The sequence below is a fragment of the Erinaceus europaeus genome, chromosome 7 (genome assembly GCF_950295315.1).
Source record: "Erinaceus europaeus chromosome 7, mEriEur2.1, whole genome shotgun sequence".
NCBI classification, from domain to species: Eukaryota; Metazoa; Chordata; class Mammalia; order Eulipotyphla; family Erinaceidae; genus Erinaceus; species Erinaceus europaeus.
In genome coordinates, this window is record NC_080168.1 from 100710532 (window position 1) to 100732001 (window position 21470).

Here is a 21470-nt window from a genome sequence, read left to right on the forward strand (position 1 = left end):
AGAACCTTAGGAGAATCTGCTTCTCAGAGAAATGTGAAAGCTTCCAATGGTCAGAGGACTAGATTTCAATCACTTTTTTTGGTAGGTTACTTAATTATTAAAAACAATAGACAACTCTCTCCATTCCTATTCTCCATCCCCAACACAAGTCATTATGAAGAAAAAAAGCGACCTATGATCCAGAGTTATCTTTTTTCTTGGTGTAAACACTCACTTTGACTATGTTTATAACTTCAGTTGAGAATATGGAAGTTAATTTTTTTCACACCTAAATGTATTCAATCTTTTCAGAGTAAAAAGAAAAAAAAACACCACTGTTTGTGGTAATTTAAGATTAACAAACAACTCTAGGTGATATAAATGTATACAGCCCAAATTGAACAGAGGCACCCTGGGTTTGGACCCTAATGAATGACTGATAAGGACTCTTGGCATAATTTTCCAATTCTTTTTCTACCTTAAGACTATCAACTACTGAGATGTTTTTCTTAAAAATGTAATTATTCACAATTAACTTCTCTTTTGAAAGTACAGTTGTACCTCAGGATAGGGGAAGATAGCATAATGACTATGAGAACTCTTTCTCATGCCTCAGACTCCAGGTTCAACCCTCATCGTACCATAAGTCAGTGTTCTGGGGAAAAAAAAATAGTATAGTTGTACTGCTACTCAAAGCCATACAATGGATTGTGTGAGGACAACCTATTTAGTTTCTTTGTCAGAAACCTTAAACCTAGGGCTACAGATACTACAACAAGAAACTCAGTTTCCAGTGACAGATTTTACTTTAGCAAAATTGCATTGAGAATTAGACCTCCCTTAACATCAAATATCACACACAAAGAAGCCAATGTGAACACTTTGGCTAAGTAAAAATGAAAAAAAAAAAAGTTATTGCCTCTGTTTTTTTTTCTTTTTTTTTTTCTTTAAGAAAGGATAAATTAACAAAACCATAGGGTAGGAGGGGTACAACTCCACAAAATTCCCACCACCCAGTCTCCATATCCCACCCCCTCCCCTGTTAGCTTTCCCACTCTCTATCCCTCTGGGAGCATGGACCCAGGGTCATTGTGGGTTGTAGTAGGTGGAAGGTCTGGCTTCTGTAATTGCTTCCCCGCTGAACATGGGCGTTGACTGCTCGGTTTTATAGGTGTAAATCTATCTCATTTACTGTGCTCAATTAAACTCCTTCAATTAAAAAACATAACTTCACAGGGAGTCGGGTGGTAGTGCAGCAGGTTAAGCTCATGTGGCATGAAGCGCAAGGATCTACTAAGGATCCCAGTTCAAGTCCCCGGCTCCCCACCTGCAGGGGAGTCACTTCACAGGTGGTGAAGCAAGCCTGTAAGTGTCTATCTTTCTCCCCCCTCTCTATCTTCCCCCCTTCTCTCCATTTCTCTCTGCCTCATCCAACAACAATGACATCAATAACAACTACAACAATAATAAAAAAATTAAAGACATTTAAAAAAAGCTTTCAAAAACTAACTTCACAATAGGACATAATGGTGCTTCTGAAGGATGAAGAAGATTATGATGACTTTTGTCTTAACAATTCATTATGTACTTCTTTCCATTTTGACTGTTTTTAAAGATCTGTGATTCTGAGTTTTGTCAGTGCCACTTTAAGAGCCCAATCCTGTTGCTTCACAATGCTGTAAATCAAAGGATTTACTGGCCCACTGGTAGCCTGCCAAAAGCAAGCAGTAAGACAGGCCAAACACATGTCTGTAGTTACAGTTTCAGCTGTGCACAATCAACTGCTAAATCCTTGGGTTAGGCTCTATTTGTTTTACTGTGAAGGCAGTTTTTGCAGTAGTGATTCTAGTATAAGTCAGAGATGTGACTTCTCTATAAAAGTTCAGGATTGCCCCCAAAGTCACTATTTAATGAGGCACTATACTGCCTAGATGAGGCAAGCCCAGACTAAGATCCCTTCACAAAAGCTCACTACTGGCCAATCTTACTGTGGGACAAACACTACTTACTTTCCCAGTCTCCCTGGAATTAAACACAAACAGGGCATACATGGGTAGTCAGCAGGCTCACCATGGTCAAACTACAAGGTGAGGCATGTCCTCTGTGATTAGCTTTTCTCTAGGAAAAGTTATCAACATCAAGTTCAGGCAGTGACAGGGACTGACAGCTGAGCTACACACTCCGCACATGGAGTAGGGATGGAGAGCAGAGAGACTTCAGCTAGTGGGCAGAAGACAGTGTGTCTGCTGTTACCAGATGAGAATCACCCAGTTTCTCAGGCAGAATAAATCAAGTCTGGTGAAGACTTGGTATGTCTGAACAAAGTCTGTTACCAGGACACTGAAAAAAGATCTTAAAAAAACTCCAAGATAGTGTTGGAGAGATAGCTCACCAGGTAGGGTGCCTGCCTTGCCATGTGGAGACCCAGGTTTGTGCCTCAGTACCACATGGCAAGTGCTCTGATGACAAGGGTGTTTTGGTGTTGTATTGTTTCTCCTCTGAATTTGTCTGAATGAAAAAAGCGGCTTGGGGAGATAAAAATCATTCAAGTGCAAGGCTCAAGTATCTGCAGGGATATATGCATACCTAGGTTCATAGGAGCACAATATGTTATAGTCCAAACTTGGAAACAACCAGATGCCCAACAATATATGAGTGGATAAGAAAGTTATGGCATATATACATCAATGGAATACTATGCAAATGTTAAAAATGATGGAGTTATCTCCTTTGCTATATTTTGAATGGCCCTCAAAGATACTGTATTGAGTGAGATAAGGCAGAAAGAGAAGGACAAATACTAAACAGAAATTAAGAAGCAAGGACAGTGAGGGCAAATATGAGGTGAAACTTGCACTGGGTGTGGTGTATTGAAACAAAGTATTCTGTGGAATGAGGGAAATGGGGTAGAGGGGTGCTGACAGAATGATGACATAAGAGGTTGTACCTATGTGTCAACAATACACTGTACATCGTTGACCTCGCCAACCCTCCCTTAAGTGGGGGTGGGAGGAAAGGGAGGAGAAGAATAATAATCAGATAAAGAGACCCTAGCTGAAAGTTCAGGCACACATCACTTTATATAACCCAGCAGCTAAAGATGGAATCTGGTGTATGGATGCAGCAAATTGGCTGAAATGCAGCCCTACCCAAAAATGACATGACAAATGATATTAACCCCTGGAGTTTAATATTCTTTCTTTTGGGAACCAAGAGGACTCTGTGTGTAATGAGCTCCATAGAAGTTTTAGAACATGGTCACAACTGTATTAACACATCTTTGCATTCAGTGTCAAGAGTGGATTTACTCACTACTTTAGTACCTTCAACTCAGTTTCTAAAATATCTACTTCTATATGAAAGTTTGTAAGCATTCATCCATATTTACAATAATTTATGCTTTGGGGCTATCAACTGAACACGAAATATCACTAAAAGATCAGGCAATTAAGAAAAGTGGGGGGAAAAGGACTTTATACATTTGTGGGGGAAACAACAGAAGAATGTGTTTGCTAATGTAAGAAAACTATTTAAAAATGAAACCCTTTTCAAATATTTCTTTCTTTTTTTTTTTTGCCTCCAGTTGCTGGGGCTCGGTGGCACTCCTGGTGACCATTTCCCCCCACATTTTTATTCAATAGGACAAAGAGAAATTGAGAGGGAGGGGGAGATAGAGGAGAGACCTGCTTCACCATTTGTGAAGCTTCCCTGCTGCAGGTGGAGAGCAGGGGCTTGAACCTGGGTCCTTTTGCATAGTACTATGTGCACTTAACCAGGTGAACCAGCACCTGTACCCCCAAACCTTTTTATTTTATTTTATTTTTGTCCCCAGGGTTATCACTGGGGCTAGGCGCCTGCACTACGAATCCACTGCTCCTGCGGCCTGTTATTTTATTTTATTTTTTTGGATAGGACAGAAATTGAGAGGGGAGAGGAAAGGAAGATAGGGAGAGAGAAAGACAGACACTTGCAGAGCTGCTTCATCGCTGTGAAGCGACCACCCTGCAGGTGGGGAGCCGGGGGCTGGAACCGGGATCCTTGTGCCAGTCCTTGAGCTGCGTACTATGTGTGCTTAACTCAGTGCGCCGCTGCCACCCCTTCCCTCCAAAAAAAATCTTCTTATTTACTTATTATTGGATAGAAAAAAAGAGAAATTGAGAGGGACAGGGGAGATAGAAAGGGGAACAGACAGAGAGACACCTGCAGCCCTGCTTCACCACTTGTAAAGTAAAGCTTTTACCCTGTAGGTAGGGACCAAGGGCTTGAACCCCAGTCTTTGTGCACTATAATGTGTGTTCTTAACCAGATGTGCCACTGCCTGGTTCCCCAAAATGCCATTTTAAAGAAAAGGTCAACCGTTTACAGGCTAGGGGTATGGACTGACCTGCCAACATCCATGTCCAGTGGAGAAGCAATTATAGAAGCCAGACCTCCCACCATCTGAACCCCATAAAGAATTTTGATTCATACACTCAGAGGGATAAAGAATAGGGAAGCTTCCAATGGAGGAGATAGGATATGGAACTCTGGTGGTTAGAACTGCATGGAATTGTACCCCTCTTGTCCTACAATCTTGCTAATCATTATCAAATCACTAATAAAAAAAGGTCAACCATTTAAAGTAAAACACATGAGACTGAAAGGGTATTTCAGAATTTAGATCATATGATGTAGGGCAGGAGTAGATAGCATAATGGTTATGCAAAGAAACTTTTATGCCTGAGGCTCTGAAGTCCCAGATTCAAATCCCCACACCACCATAAGCCAGAGCTGATCAATGCTCTGGTAAAAAAAATAAATAAATAAAATACAGCATATGGTTTGCATGAATGAGGCCCTGAGTTCAATCCTTGCCAATACATATAACGAAATGGTGTTTTGATATCTCATAAATAAATAAATATTTAAAATGAAAAATAAAAGCATAAAGGTAAATCATGGAGATTTTGATACTCATCAAACATTTCTTTTAAAAAATAAAACAACAAACCCCTCCCCCCCAAAAAAATTCAGGATGTTTAAGACCAGGGGGCAGCACACCTGATAGAGTATATATTACCATGTGCAAGAGTCTGGGTTCAAGTCCCCATCCCCTATTTGCATGAGTGGTGGGGCAGTGCTGTAGGTGTGTTTTCTTTCTGTCTCTCCCTCCCTATCACTTCTATCAGAAAAAAATATACAGAAAAAAGAAACAAAAGACTGCCTAGAATGGTGGAGTTGCCCTACAGGAACCAAGCCCCAACAATAAACCTGGTGGGAAAAAACCCCCAAAACCATACTATATTTTCCACAAGCATAATGCCATTGTAATAGCTAGGAAATTTAATATAAACTGAACATGATTTAATATATAGGCTATATTTAAATTCCCCCAATGGTCCTTAAAATAGCTGGTATCATTTTGTTTTCTGACCTAGAATCTAATGATATGATCTAAAGATCACAATGTGTTTGGCTATTTTTCTTTATTTCAATATTCAGGTAGATTTAGTTTTAAAGAATAGATCAAATGAAACATAGTTTTTATTGACCCTAATATGCATAAATTGTTATATGGTCATTTTACTCACTAAGACCTTTTTCACTTGTTTATTTCTAGAGGACCACTCATCTCTGACTATTGGTGGTGTCTGGGTATCAAACCTCACTCCTCCTACACAAGTCCTAGGGCTTATCTCCCAGTTCTGTTTTAGTAGTTCAAGTTTTAAATGTTTTCTCAGGTAGAACTGGTTACTGATCTTCATTTCTGACATCTTAACTATAATACGGAGTTTTAGGTCATGATGAATTTTATCCATGTGGAGAGTCCCTAAGGACTTCAAAGGATACATGTCCTTTGAAGGAAACGTGAAGATACAGTGATGGAAACAATGCTTTATGTGCAAAAATAATAGGAGGCCTCATCCTGCATTTCCCATAGCTATCAGCAGTCTCTTTTATGTTTTATAACTTTCAGAAAGATCCAGTGTGCATGAAAGGTAGTTATAGACTTGGAGGCCTTTGAGATACTTGCTTATATTAATTTTTCCCTTTAAAATTTCATGAAGGTGAAAAGGAGAATAACATTTTAACAGTCTCCTCTGCCTACAACTCCTTATTCTCTTCAGTTTTTTCATCTGTAGTAGAGAAATTAATATTGCCTAATTAAATATAGAGTTCAGAACAATGCTTGTCATAAAGAAAGCCTTTCATGAGTGGTAGCTGTTGTTTTCATTGTCATTATTAGATATAGTAACATGATTTATATAATCTGGCTATTTTTCAACTAAAACTAGTGTCTGCAGAAAGAAAAAAAAGTCACTGAAACTGGTTGAACTTGTTCTTAGAGTTCAAAAATGTGTGAGATGGGACAACAAATACCAGCCCGTTAAAACAAACATAGCGAGGCTGAACAGGTGGAGACGTCCAAAAAGGGAAGGAAGATGTGACTGGGGTCAGCAGGAGGAGTAGGTGTGGCCTCTTCACATTTTCCTATTAGCAGCATCAGCTCTTAAGAGTCTTAGAGTTCTATGTTAGTTTTTCAGTCCTCTCCATTTCATTGTTCTTCCTCAAGGTTAGGCCCAAAACTTATTAAAAGCAATAGTTCCAGGAGAATATGGTCATTAGAGATAAAGATAAAAGTCAAATCTAAACACATAGTGTGCTCCACTTCTTCAAACACAAATTCATGACTTACACTTTACATGGTATAGATTGATATCTACATCAAACACAACGTATAAGCCAGGATATAGTCCTGTTATTTCTAATAACTGACCTTCTCCAAGGGTCCGTTGCAACAAATCATGTTTGGCTTGTAGTTTTGTGATGAGATTACTACCTTCCAAATATTCTCTGAGTTTCTGAAAGAGGAAAAATTCACTTTTAACTAGGGGGGGGGGTAGGGGTGGGTAAGAGCAATGCCAAGGCACTTCCCACAGGATATTTGAAACCCAGCCACTTGTAACTCCTAGATCCTAGAACCTTACTCGAAGTGTGGTCTGCTGACCAGCAGCAATGAGTAGCACCTACTTGGCCTAGTAGATGCTCAGGCCTCTCTCTCTCTCTCTCTCTCTCTCCAGACATACAGCAATCAGAACCCTCCCTTTAGGTTCTCCTGATGACCTGTCTGCTCATTAAAGATGAAGAATGCTCAGATTTGGAGCAGTTCTCTAAATTATCCTTGTGAAATTTGTAAGCATTATCCGAAGTTCCTGAGGGCTTTTGAAAAAGTCACTAACTCGTTAACCCTATCCCCGACCTACTGAATCAGGAACTCTAGGCAGGAACCCCATATTTGAATAAAGAACCCCAGGTGATTCCAATATAGAGTGTGCTTCCAAGTCCAGAAGAAGTGTTTGGAGACCCATGTCTGAACACTAAGGTTGGTGGGGGAAGCAGTTGGCGCACCATGAAGTAGAACTGCTCAGTCTCCTGCTGGTTTGCTCTTCGTTTTGCGATGCTGGGTTTACTCAGGTAGGTTTCAGAAACAGTAGACTTCACAGACTCTGTGGAGCGACTATGTTGGAAGCATTCAGAAACATCATAATCCTCAATGGTTACCATATCTTGTATTGTTTGCAGGGTGGCTTCAGTTGTTTTCTTAACCTGCAAACAAGAAGATATTTTTCGGGAGTCGGGTGGTAGCGCAGCGGGTTAAGCGCAGGTGGCGCCAAACTCAAGGACTGGCAAAAGGATCCAGGTTTGAGCCCCCGGCTCCCCACCTGCAGGGGAGTCGCTTCACAGGCGGTGAAGCAGGTCTGCAGGTGTCTGTCTTTCTCTCCTCTTCTCTGTCTTCCCCTCCTCTCTCCATTTCTCTCTGTCCTATCCAACAACAATGACATCAATAATAACTACAACAATAAAACAACAAGGGCAACAAAAGGGGAATAAATAAATAAAATTTAAAAAAATTTAAAAAAGAAGACATTTTTCTCATATTAGTATGTTACTTCATGAATCCCACAAACACTTGGTGAGAATGCCCTTCATCAGGAAGAGAGGATACGAGTCATTCTGAAGAAAGTCAGTCTATCAAGGAAGAGAGTCAATTAAACAGTCCATGTCACCAACATGAGAGGTTCTCGGTGAAATTATCCTAAGAAAGATTTCACTTAGCTCTGAAGTGCTTATGAATCTCAAGTATCACTGGGTACCCTCTCAACTACATTTTTCAATGTTCTAAATAATCTTTTTAGTGGAATTAAAACTACCTGTAGAAAAAAAATAAGTAAATAAAATCTTTAAAAAAAGTCCCAGTGGAGTCACAAAAAAGAAAAAAAAAATATATATAAATAAAAAATAAAATGGTCCAGGAGGTATCTCTGTGGATAAAGCATTGGGCCCTCAAGCATGAGATTCAGAGTTCAATCCCCTGCAGCACATGTACTAGAGTGATGTGTGGTTCTTCCTCTCTCCTCCTATCTTTCTCATTAATAAATAAATAATTTTTTGAAAGAAAAAAGCACAAACCATAAGTGCTGAGGTACTACAAAGTGGACACACTTAATGAAATTGCTTTCAGACCAAGAAAAACATTATGGTTGCTCCTGGGTTTCTCAATCACCACACATACTTTTTTCTTTTCCAAAGGTAACCACACACTAGTATCATACACCAGGACTCTAACATATTCTCTATCCTCTCACTCTTGCTCTTTCCCCAGACTCCTTTGTTTTGGTGAGATACACCAGTCCAAGTTTCACCATATGTTGTCCCTTACTGTCTTTGGTTCTTTAGTTTCACCTATGAGTGGAAACAACAGCACTTTCCAGTGTTGAAAAAAAAAAAAGATAAATCACTATCCTTATTTATAACATCATATGTTAGTTCTATCCCTTTTTACTTTATATAAATGGGATACTATGGTACATATGATTTTAAAAAATATTTATTTATTCCATAGTATTCCATTTATATAAATGGAATACTATGGTACATATGATTTTAAAAAAATATTTATTTATTTATTGCTTTGTTTTATTGTTGTAGTTATTGTTATTGATGTCGTCGTTGTTGAATAGGACAGAGAGAAATGAAGAGAGGAGGGGGAGACAGAGAGGGGGAGAGAAAGATAGACACCTGCAGACTTGCTTCACCACCTTTGAAGCAACTCCCCTGCAGGTGGGGAGCCGGGGGTTCAAACTGGAATCCTTATGCGGATGGGTCCTTGCGCTTTGCCCCACGTGCACTTAACCCGCTGTGCTACTGCCCAACTCCCAGTACATGTGATTTAAGTGTTGCTTCTTTTACTCAACTTTATGAAGACTCATTTATTGTGAGATATTTCATTGCTTAATGTCATCACAAGAACATATCAGAATTTGCCCCTTTTAACTGTTGACAGATAATATTTCCAGGGTGGCATTTTTTATGAATAGACTACTAAAGGCACATTTTTGAGGAACCATGCATGTGTGATTAGCCATGCTTTTACAGTGTTTTTCAGACATTCAAAATTACTGATTTAATTTGTATTCCCTATAGCACAATATAATTACTACTAACTATTCCATGTCCTCAGCAGTTGACATTGTCAGTCTTTGTAATTTAAGCTTTTGTACTGGATGTATGGTGGTTTCTCAATATGCATCTCTTAGACAATGAGTTAGGAAAATATCATGTTTAAGATAATTTGGATCTCCTCTCTTGGAAACACTTTATTCAAATCTTTTGCCCAGTTTCCTGCTGGTTTAGGCATATTTTCCTTACTGATTAGTTGATATGAGTATGATTTTTTGTTAGTTATATATCTTATAAATATATTTCTCCTTCTAAGTTTTTACACTTTTTTCCCCCCTTTCTATAGTGCAAGGAAAAAAAAAACCCTGGATTTGATATAATCATCAAGTTACCAATTCTTTTTTTTTTATGATGGGTGCTTTTCATGTTCTATTTAAGAAACATTTCATATTTCCAGGCTTTAAAGATGATGTTCTATGTTATCTTCTAGGAGCTTTTAAATTTATCTGACACATGTAAGTCATACTACACCTTTGCTTACCAAAGCCTAAGGCAAACTGATACCTTTATCCTTCTTCCAGGCAATGTAAAGAATTTCAAACATTGTAACTCCATTTACTTCTCTTGATTTATATGCTATTTTTGTAATGTATTATGAGAGAATATGTATGTAAATATTTATATTTAAAGATAAGACATTCATTATATAGTTACTATATAACTTTTATTTTACCTGTAATGTGTGCTTTCAACAAGCCCCTTCTTTAGTCTGTTAAATTATTTTTTATTATGGATTGCAAAACGGTTTACAAGATGATAAGATTACACCCAGCACCAAAGTTTGGTGCTTCCATCATTACTTTGAATGAGTCCTGTTTTCATTTCCTAGATGTTTTTAAAGTTTTCTAGTTTTATAATGATGTATGTAGGTAAGGAATTTTAAAATAAATTCTGCCTGGAATTTCTGTGAACCTTCTTGACTCTAACACCATTAAAAAAAAGTTCTGGGGAGGGCAGTAGGTAGCACACCAGTTTAAGTGCACATAATGCATAGCACATTAATCCCAAGCATAAGATTCTATCTTCAAATAAGGCCATATTCTGAAGTAGAGGAAGTCAGAATCTCATCATATGGAACTTTGTGAAGACAATGCAATACTCAACACAGACTATATTACTTTATGCTTTGTAGCTTGTACAGACCTCATAATCTTTGGAAACTCAAGTCTCTGTGAAGGTGATTCCTCAGTTCTACTTCTACATTTACTTTCTCCTTGCCATCACTTACCTTAAACTATGTTTCAGTCATAGCACCATATCATTTCTGATTAAAAATTAGCTGAACAGGGCTACAGCCCAACCCCCTGTTAAGTGCATATGGCGTGAAGCGCAAGGACAGGGGTCAGGATCCCGGTTTGAGCCCCTGGCTCCCTACCTGAAGAAGGTCGCTTCACAGGCGGTGAAGCTGGTCTGCAGGTGTCTTTCTCTCCCCCTCTCTGTCTCCCCTTCTCTCTCAGTTTCTTTCTGTCCTATCCAATAACAACAACAGTAATGACAACAATAATAATGACAACAGCAAGGGTAACAACAAGGGCAACAAAATGGGAAAAATGGCCTCTAGGAGCAGTGGATTCCTAGTGCAGGCAACACTAGGAACAACCCTGGAGGCAAAAAAAAAAAAAAAAAAACTAGTTGAAGAGAGCGCGTACACACACACACACACACACACACACATACACACACCACTAATGCAATGATTAATTATCCAAGAGATTAGAAATTTTCTGCCAGTGCAAACCACAGAAGGCAGAAGCAGAAGCTAAGTATCTTATCATAACCTTCCCTAAGTCTTACTACCCTGATACAGGACACAGATGCCAGTGAGCCCAGCTGTGCTGGATAAAATACTGTGATGACTGGTCAAAACCCCAAGTCTAAAGACCTCAAAGAAAATAATAGTTTTTCTTTGGGAAGTCCAATTTTGCAGTCACCAAGTTTTTGAGAAAGGGATAATATCATCATTTCAGAAGAATTCACAAAGATGATTTGTACATTTGCATTTAATGTGTATGTTTCCAAATGCTTTAGTTTTTTGATTTTCAAACAAGATTCATTGTCAGCAATGTTACAACTTAATCCAAAGAAGAAAACATCATTTCCCAGGGCTCTCTGAATAATCTCTTTGCCTTTAGTTGTATCTCAAAGATCCTGTTTTCTGACCCTGGTTTTAGGATCCATTTGGTTGGACCTGGTCCTGAGAATCTATAAAGTATGATGACACTAAATCTATTTCTCATAAGCACCTGCTGTACTGTTTAGAGGGCTATGTATTTCATCTCCAGTGAAGCAACTTGAGGTCAGGGACAAACATATTTATCTTTCTATCTCTAGTCTAACACAGTGCCTAGAACACAGCAGATAAAATGAACAATTCAGGACATGAATGGTAGAAGTTGGAAATGTCCTTTAAAATTAATGTATAGCAAAGAAAGGTTCAGCTTACATCAGCATTTGAGTGTTTTTGCTGACTGATGGGTGTCCTGAATCCTGCCATTTTGTTGGAGGTACTGTATCCCATGACTCACTTTTTGACCCTTTGAGAAATTTCTCATTTCATTTGGTTTCTTGGATAGAGGCTCTCCATTTAGTGAGTTACAGTTATTTGAAATTATATATGCTGTTTCTAAAAACATATATTTTCAGTGAGTTTATTTTTTATTTTAATTTTGGCTAAGATGATGATATCAATTAAGGGGCTGATAGTTACATTTTAGACTTTTACTGTTAATCTCATACATAGGAGATTGAATGCAAGAAAGAAATGAAGTTAAAAAAACAGAAGGATGAATATGGGATGACCTCACTCACAGGCAGAAGTTGAAAAACAGGAAAAGAAGAGAAAACACTAAGCAGAACTTGGACAGAAATTGGTGTATTGCACCAAAGTCAAAGGCTCTGGGGTGGGGGGAGTGAAGAGTTCAGGTCCTGGAACAGGATGGTAGAGGACCTAGTGGGGGTTGTAATGTGTGGAAAATTAGGAAATGTTATGCATGTACAAACTATTCTATTTACTGTCAACTGGAAAACATTAATTCCCCCAATAAAGAAAAAAAAAAAAGACACAGAGAAGATCTGAAATACCAATTATAGTTAAGTACCTATCAAGCTCTGTATACATATTTTACAAACTGACAAAACAAAAAAAACAACTAACCGGGAGTCAGGTGGTAGCGCAGCGGTTAAGTGCACGTGGCATGAAGTGCAAGGACCAGCTTAAGGATCCCAATTCGAGGCCCCAGCTCCCTGCCTGCAGGGGAGTTGCTTCACAAGCGGTGAAGCAGATCTGCAGGTGTCTTTCTCTCCCCCTCTCTGTCTTCCCCTCATCTCTCCATTTCTCTCTGACCTATCTAACAACAATAAAAATAACAACACAACAGCGATAAAACAACAAGGGCGACAAAAGGGAAAAAAATAGCCTCCAGGAGCAGTGAATTACCAGCCCCAGCAATAACCCTGGAGGCAAAAAAGAAAAAAACTAATCACTGGGATGGAGTGGGTACAGAGGTCCTAGTGCATAATGGTGGAAAAGGACAAAGTTTGGGGATAAGAGTGTTTTGCAGAAACCTATCATGGGGATGAGAAATTGCATTCATATGCCAATCACTGTACTATAAGCCATTAATCCCCAACTCCCAATAAAATGATTTTAAAAGGGCTGGGGAGACAGCCTAATGGTAACACAAAAGACTTACATAAACACACACACACACACACACACACACACACACACACACACACACACACCTTTCATGTCTGAGGCTTTGAGGCCTTAGGTTCAATTCCCAGCACCACTATAAGCCCAAACTGAGCAGTATTATGGTCTTTGTCTCTGTCTCTATTTTTCATTTCCACTCATTGAAATACAATATTAAAAAAGTAGATCTACTAGCTTTTTCTAAATAGAGACCCCAAATCTTCATCAGCAATATTCTTGCCCTTAGGTTCATGACTAGCCAACAATTTGTTCTGCTTTTTATCTCTTTTTAGCCACTGGGTTCCAGATGCTAAGATGATGCCAACTGGACTTTCCTGAGCAGATGACTCCACCAATGTGTCTGGGAGCCCTGCCTCCCCAGACCCCCTACCTCACTAGGGAAAGAGAGAGACAGGCTGGGAGTATGGATCAACCTGACAATGCCCATGTTTAATGGGGAAGCAATCACAGAAGCCAGACCTTCCCCCTTCTGCACCCTATAACAATACTGGGTCCATAATCCCAGAGGAATAAAGAATAGGGAAGTTATCAAGGGAAGGGATGGGATAGGGAGTTCTATCGGTGGTGGGAACTATGTGGAATTGTATCCTCTTATTCGATGGTCTTGTCTATATTTCCATTTTATAAATAAAAATTAATAAAAAATAATAACATTTAAACAATGATTAAAAAGAAACAATAAAATTGACCATTTTCAATGAGGATTTGATCATATATTTCCATGACTTGGGATTGTACTGTAGTCACTGGTATTACAAAAATTTTTGGAGAAATGTGATTTTTTTAAAAATACTACATAGGAGGTATATTCAAATATATCACTCCCATCAATTAACATCAACATGACAGTTGTTTAAAATGTTTTACTAACACTTAACAATCAACAAAAGATTAGTAATAGTCCCAAAATGTGGAGGCTCAATAGTACACTACTTAACAACTACTGGTTCAAAGAAGAAATAAAGCAAGAAATCAAAATGTCTTGAGAGTTCAGTGAAAATGAAGACACAAGGACCTAATGGGGGTTGTATTGTTATATGGAAAACTGAGAAATGTTATGCATGTACAAACTATTGTATTTACTGTCGAATGCAAAACATTAATTCCCCAATAAAGAAATTTTCAAAAAGTAACAGAACATGATGGCGGAGAAGCAATTACAGAGGCCAGACCTTTCACCTTCTGCACCCCACAATGATCCTGGGTCCATACTCCCAGAGGGATAAAGAATAGGGAAGCTATCAAGAGAGGGCATAGGATACGGAGTTCTGAGGTTGGAAATTGTGTGGAAATGTACCCCTCTTACCCTATGTCTTTTCAATATTAACATTTCACAAATAAATATTTTTAAAAAATGAAAAAAAAACAAGGGCTACAAAAGGGAAAATAAATACATAAATAAAAATGTTTGCCTAAAAATCTTGTTTATTGTTGTTAGCAGTATTCTGTATAAGAAATATAATTTTGAAATAGACTGTGAAATATTCTTTAGTAATCTGCTGGTGAAATGTTTCAAGTTGTGCTAGGCATATTCACATATTCATTATTATTATTATTATTTTGCAAATTAAATGATTTACAGACTTCTCTCTTTTCCATTCCCTTCTGGGAGACAAATCTATTATAACTTAAGAGAGACTTATTTCACATGTGAGGTTTGCCTCTTAGCACAAAAGTATCATGCTTATGGAAGCTCTATTTTCTGAATCAATTATTTCTTTCTGGGACAAATGTTCTGAAAATGGGACAAACTACTTAAAACTATGGCTGCCCTGAAAAAGAGAAAGACCTAATTGTTTTATTAAGGCAATTTCCTTTTCATTTTTTTAAATCTAGGTGTAAAGAAAGAGAGGAAAAAAGAACTCTGGGGAAAGGGATATACACATTTAAAGTAGAAAGGAATAACAGAAATGACTCCTGTGTTGAAAATCTCTATAACAGAGGTTAAAAGTAAGTCCTCACAAGGCGGACAAGACTGCAGTCTGGGAAATATTTCAGTCAGAAAAGATACAAATGATCATTTAAATTTAGGCTGATTTTAAAGTATTTTCTTTAAAAGTAATATTTTTACTGTTTCAAATTAAAAATATATATATATTATAAGGAAGAAACAGACTGGAAATAAAGTGTGCACAGCAATCCCACTCTTTTTTTTCTTTATTATGAGGATTAATGGTTTACAGTTGACAGTAAAATAGAGTAGTTGATACATATGTAACATTTCTTAGTTATCCATAGAACACTCTACACCCCCCTCTCCCACCTAGGTTAGGTCCTCTTCCGCCATCATGTTCTAAGACCTGAACACTCTCCCCCATTCCAGTCATTTACTTGGTGCAATAGACCAAATTCAGTCCAAGTTCTGTTTTGTGTTTCTCTTCTGTTCTTAATTTTCAACTTCTACTCTAATTGTATGTGCGTAATACACGCTAGCCACTGGTACCATTTTTCCAAATTTATATAGCACAATGAAACTGAAAGTGTTTCTTTCTCTGAGTTCTTTTTTTTGATAAGTTTTTAAAAATTATCTTTATTTACTTATTTATTTATTGGATAGAAACATTCAGAAATAGAGAGGGAACAGGGAGACAGGGAGAGAGACAGATACCTGCAACACTGCTTCACCACTCATAAAGCTTTTCTCCTGCAGGTGGGGACTGGGGGCTCAAACCCAGGTCATTGTGCATTGTAACATGTGCATTAAACCAGGTGCACCACCACTCAGACCCTTCTCTTGGAGTTCTTTTAAAAAACATTTAACAAGAGGACTTGGGGTGGGGGGGCAGTGGTGGTGCACCTGGTAGAGTGCCCAGGTTACCATGGACAAGGTCCTAGGATCTAGTCTTTGGTCCTCACCTGCATTGGGGAAGCTTCAGGCAGCATGGAGCAGAGCAGCAGGTGTCTTTTCTTCACTCCTCATTCCTCCACCCCTCTCTATCTCACCCTCACTAGCTATAAAATATGGCCACTAGAAATGGTAGAGTCATGCAGGCACTGAGCCCCAGTGGTAACCCTAGTGGTAAAAATAAATAAACACATAAATTAGTTAAAAGCTTTAGCAGGCAAATGTAAAGATGTGAAGTAACAATAAATGTCAGAACCCACCCACTGTGAACCTGCATCAGCTACAAATTTAATCAAGACCTTCCCAAACGTGCACTACCAATTTTCACTATTTATGAATATCTTGCTTGCTGTTTTCTTCCCTTTGTTTTAAGGCAGGTGCTGAAAATCCAAGTAGCTTCAAAGGCCAGAATTTAAAATGAGGCAAATGGACTAACTAGAGAGTGTGGTAAATAGGAAGCACATAGGCTATGTCTAAAGGAGACATTTTATTAGCCATTTCTAGCTAACCCTCATCCTCCAACAATCGAGGTTGAGTGTGATCAAACTTTCTGATCTTGTAGAACCTGAAATATCTACATTTTATGTAAAAATTTCCATTTTAATTGATACCAACTAATCATTAATTTCAAGCACTGTACTATAAATAGGATCAAATTTATCCATGACCAGAGATGAGCTCTGGGTTCTTAACATGGAAACCCTTTCTGGAAGGGCTCCTATAGTTTCAAAAGGTGCTTATGTAGTTATCTAAGATTTGGTATTCTACTCAGCTGTTCACACTTTTATAAACTTGGATAAAGTTATCTTTCTCTCAATATTTTTTTTTTACTGGACAGTCATAATTATTTTGTTAGCTCAACTCGTTCCAAAACATCTGGGGTATATATGTGTTTGAGAGGATGAGAATTACCCAGAATTATGTATGTTTTTCTTTACTAGTATGGTTTTGTTTGCTACCAACCTGCCAATTTTTCTATCTTTCTAATAGTGAAAAAGCAAAACAAATTCCTTACTCATGGCAGAGAAAGATGCTATATGGTAACTTCAAATAAGCAATGATTGCATGTTCCCAGGTTATGCTTCTTACTTTCACATTCTATAAGTGACTTGACATATATTCTGTCTCTTAACAAGACAGATGTTGACTGTAACTTATTCATTTCTGCACTCTCCACACCTGGAAAAATATGTGGAAGTTATTCAACAAATATTTATTGTACTGAACTGAACTAACCCATAGTATCAAAATTCCTTAATTTGATTCTCACCACGTGATTTCACCTTTCCCTTTGGTTTGCCAAACTGATCTATTGTCCCAAGGTTCTTGAAATATACTGAAACACCTTTTTCTCTTTTTATGCCTATGAACGTCTACTGATAGTTAAAATTACAATAAAATCTTCTTCACCTCATCTTGGATGGAGCTTAAAAGAATCACAATAAGTGAGAAAAGCCAGAAAAGGAGGAATATGGGGTGGTTTCACTCATAGACAGAAGCTGAGAAATAAGAACATAAGGGAAAACACAAAGAAGGACTTAGACTGGGTTTACATCAGTACTGCACCATAATAAAGGAGTCTGGTGGCAGGGGTGGGGGCAGGCAGTGGTCAGGCCCTGGTGCAAAATGGTAGAGAACCTAGGTGGGGGGGGTTAGAGTATTTTGCAGAAAACTGGGTAATTCTACACATGTGCCAACAACTGTATTTACTGTTGACTGTGAGCCATTCATTTCCCCCAATAAAACACATATACACGGAGCTTACTATGTAACATAAGGAAATTGCTATTTATGAGGACTGGAAACCACAGGAATCCTATTGTTGACTGTTTGAGAATGACATGCACTTATTGTGTGTAAACACAAGAATAAGATATGAGCAGGGCACCTCCTCTAGCCCCACCGTGCTAGTGATAGTAGAGCCTTCTGGGACTATGAGGGGAGGCAAAGAACAGATGCTCTGCTTCTTAGTGAAAGAGGAAAGACATGTCTAACAATAGCCATTCATTAATTCTCTCTTTTAATATTTAATGTATTTTATTTTAATGAGAGATACAGAGAGAAAGACCAGAGCACTGGTGGTAGTGACAGGGATTGAATCTGGGATCCCTGAGATTCAGGCATGAAAGTCTTTCACATAATCATTATGCTATCTCCCCAGCTATTCATTACTTCTTGGTTGTGTCAATGTATGTGTACTCTTCTATTATAAAATGTCTATAGTCCAATAATCCCTTAATTAGAAAATTCTTCTAAAAAAGTTTATTTTCCAAAATTCACTTTCCTTTGGAACTACATTCCACTACAATGAATCTGTACCATATTCAATAAGTCATAAACCAGTCATACTAACAAATAACGTCACAATAATTTCATATAAAAACTCTTTTAATAATCTGAGTTCAGATGAATACTTCCTTAAGATATCTGCTGGGGGTTGGGTGGTAGCTCACTGGGTTAAATGTACATAGTATGGAGCACAAGGATCTACTCAAGGATCCTGATTCAAGCCCTCAGCTCCCCACCTGCAGTGGGGTTGCTTCACAAGAGGTAAAGCAGGTCTGCAGGTGTCTTTCTCTCCCCCTCTGCCTTCCCCTCCTCTCTCAACTTCTCTCTGTGCTATCCAGCAATAACAACAACAGCAGCAGCAATAACAATGGAAAATTTTTTTAAAAGCTATCTGTTACTACTGATGATTTTACTCACATATAAAATCTATAGAATTGAAACACATGAACTTACAAAAAAGAAAGAAAAAAAACCCCAGAAGAAGTAAACAAGCTGTTTCTAAGACTTTATGAGAACTATGGTTATTGTTGGGTACAAAAAATTGGTGTTGTGGAACTATACCCTGTAATCTTATAAACCACTATTAAATCACTAATTTAAAAAAGGAGAAAATTATAAGAACACCATTTTAGTTCAAATTGCGTCCAAGGACTCATGTATTAAAGGCTACACATTTTTTTTTATTTGTTATTTATCTTCCCTTTTGTTGCCCTTGTTTTTTTATTGTTGTAGTTATTATTGTTGTTGTTGATGATGTCATCATTGTTGGACAGGACAGAGAGAAATGGAGAGAGATGGGGAAGAGAGATAGGGATAGAGAAAGATAGACACCTGCAGACCTGTTTCACCACCTGTGACTCCCCTGCAGGTGGAGAGTCAGGGGCTTGAACCGAGATCTTTATGCTGGTCCTTGCGCTTTGTGCCACATGCGCTTAACCCACTGTGCTACAGCCCGACTCCCCACATACACATACATTTTTCCCTTTTGTTGCCCTTGTTGTTTTTATTGTTATTGTAGTTATTATTGTTTTTGTTTTTGTTGTTGTTGATGTCATCGTTGTTAGGACAGAGAGAAATGGAGAGAGGAGGGGAAGACAGAGAGGGGGAGATAAAGATAGACACCTGCACACCTGCCTCATCACTCCCAAGGTTACACACTCATTCTAAGACTTGCAGAGGCCAGGCAGGTAACAATGACCAATATGAAAAAGCCAAGAGTTAAACAACTATGGCAAGGTGGAATTCAAATATCATAGCTCTGTACTTCATGAGGCAATGTAGGTTCAAATTCTCCAGACTTCTCTGTTATTTATTTACTTATTTATTCATTTATTTGAATGAAAAGAAGAGAGTGCTAGGGACAGAACTCTGGACCACATGTTTGAGAGTCCAACACATTATGGACTGTACCTCCTTCTGTGTTGCCAGACTTCCTTCTTAACAGGTTAAAATTGTGGGAGTCAAATGAAAGAGGCTTGTGGGCTGTCAGTCTTGACCTTGTGTATAACACACTACTAGAATTTAGAGACTGTTTTCCCCAGTCTCTAAATATCTTAAGTGACTTTTCTTTGGAAAGGCGCATTTGTGGAACTTTACACAGATTTTAAAGTCTTAATCACATTGGTTGCATCTTAAATCCATATGTTGACTAAGAAGTGGTCTGGCTCTTCCAGAAAGAATGAGGTCAAAAACTGCAATAGGTTTTGACCAAGTTATACTAGTCTAGAAGGGCAGTCCTCTTTGACTGAAAACACACATTCACATAGCCTGAAACACTCCAGTGGGATGCAACAGAAGAGGATACTAAAAGGAATTTTTTTTCTTCCTTTTCAGAGGAATATAGAAACACGTCAATAGAAACGTGTGTGTGTGTGTGTGTGTGTGTGTGTGTGTGTATGTGTGTGTATCAGTCAAAGGGTTCCATGAGTGGGCACAATATGTACTCTGGTTAATGAGAGAATGTCATTTCCTGGAAGTTAACAGTTGGTCTAGAAAAATGCATGACTCAAGTTGGGCCAATGAAGGATCCGATTTCAGAGACAAGGAGGTAGATATAGAGTGAGATGGAAAACTGCAGAGACCAAATAGTCCTGAATTTCTCAATACAACATGAAAGGAATAAATTACCTACACACATGAAGATAGCATTATAAAGTGATATATATATATAAAAGAATATGCCTGATAATATCACTGGGATACAAATGTAATAATGCCTGAGGCTATTGGAAATATTGGCCAATAAGTCAACTATCTAACTTGTATAATCTGACTTGAGTTATAAATTATAACAGAGAGCCTTGACTAACAGAAGAAACAGTTGTGGTTTATGTTTTTTTATTTTAGGAAAATATGGATAAATTAAATTAATTTCTGAAGTAGGCAGAATGGGTTATATGACTGTTTTCTGGATCACTATATATTTATAAACTACATTTTATGTTCTATCCATTTAAGTCCACTAACATCAGCAAGCAGACATTTCTCCATTCTCAAACATTATTTTAAAAATAATTTTTAAAAGCTTATTAATTATTGGATAGATACAGAGAGAAATTGAGAGGATTGGGGGAGACAGAAAGGGATAGAGACAGAGAGACACCTGCAACCCTGCTTCACCACTCATGAAGGTTTCACCCTGTGGGTGGGGATCAAGGGCTTGAACTTAGGTTCTTTTTTTTAAAAATTTTATTTATTTTTTTAATATTTATTGTATTTATTTATTCCTTTTTGTTGCCCTTGTTGTTTTATTGTTGTAGTTATTATTGTTGTTGTCGTTGTTGGATAGGACAGAGAGAAATGGAGAGAGGAGGGGAAGACAGAGAGGAGGAGAGAAAGATAGACACCTTCAGACCTGCTTCACCGCCTGTGAAGAGACTCCCCTGCAGGTGGGGAGCCGGGGTTCGAACCGGGATCCTTAGGCCGGTCCTTGTGCTTTGTGTCACCTGCGCTTAACCCATTGTGCTACAGCCCGACTCCCCTGAACTTAGGTTCTTATGCAATATAATGTGTACACTTAACCAAGCGCACCACTACCTTGCCCCATGAACACTATTTTAAAAATGAGTTTTGTATGAATTATATCAGTAATGTTAAACTCAGTGCCAAAACCTTGAGAATACAAAAAATCATAGTTTACTG

At 38.1% G+C, this 21470-nt stretch overlaps 1 protein-coding gene across 5 annotated transcripts in view; it reads right to left on the reverse strand.

Moving 5' to 3' along the window:
• The window catches only part of SRGAP1 (SLIT-ROBO Rho GTPase activating protein 1), a 299865-nt gene that overhangs the window by 67645 nt on the left and 210750 nt on the right, over positions 1-21470 (reverse strand). For all 5 annotated transcript variants that reach the window (XM_007516865.3, XM_060195004.1, XM_007516864.3 and 2 more), the window contains exons 9-10: positions 7369-7566; positions 6737-6821 (exon numbers count right to left, since the gene is read on the reverse strand). In XM_007516865.3, the coding sequence (XP_007516927.1) occupies positions 6737-6821; positions 7369-7566 (283 nt within the window). The remainder of the gene's footprint in view (positions 1-6736; positions 6822-7368; positions 7567-21470) is intronic.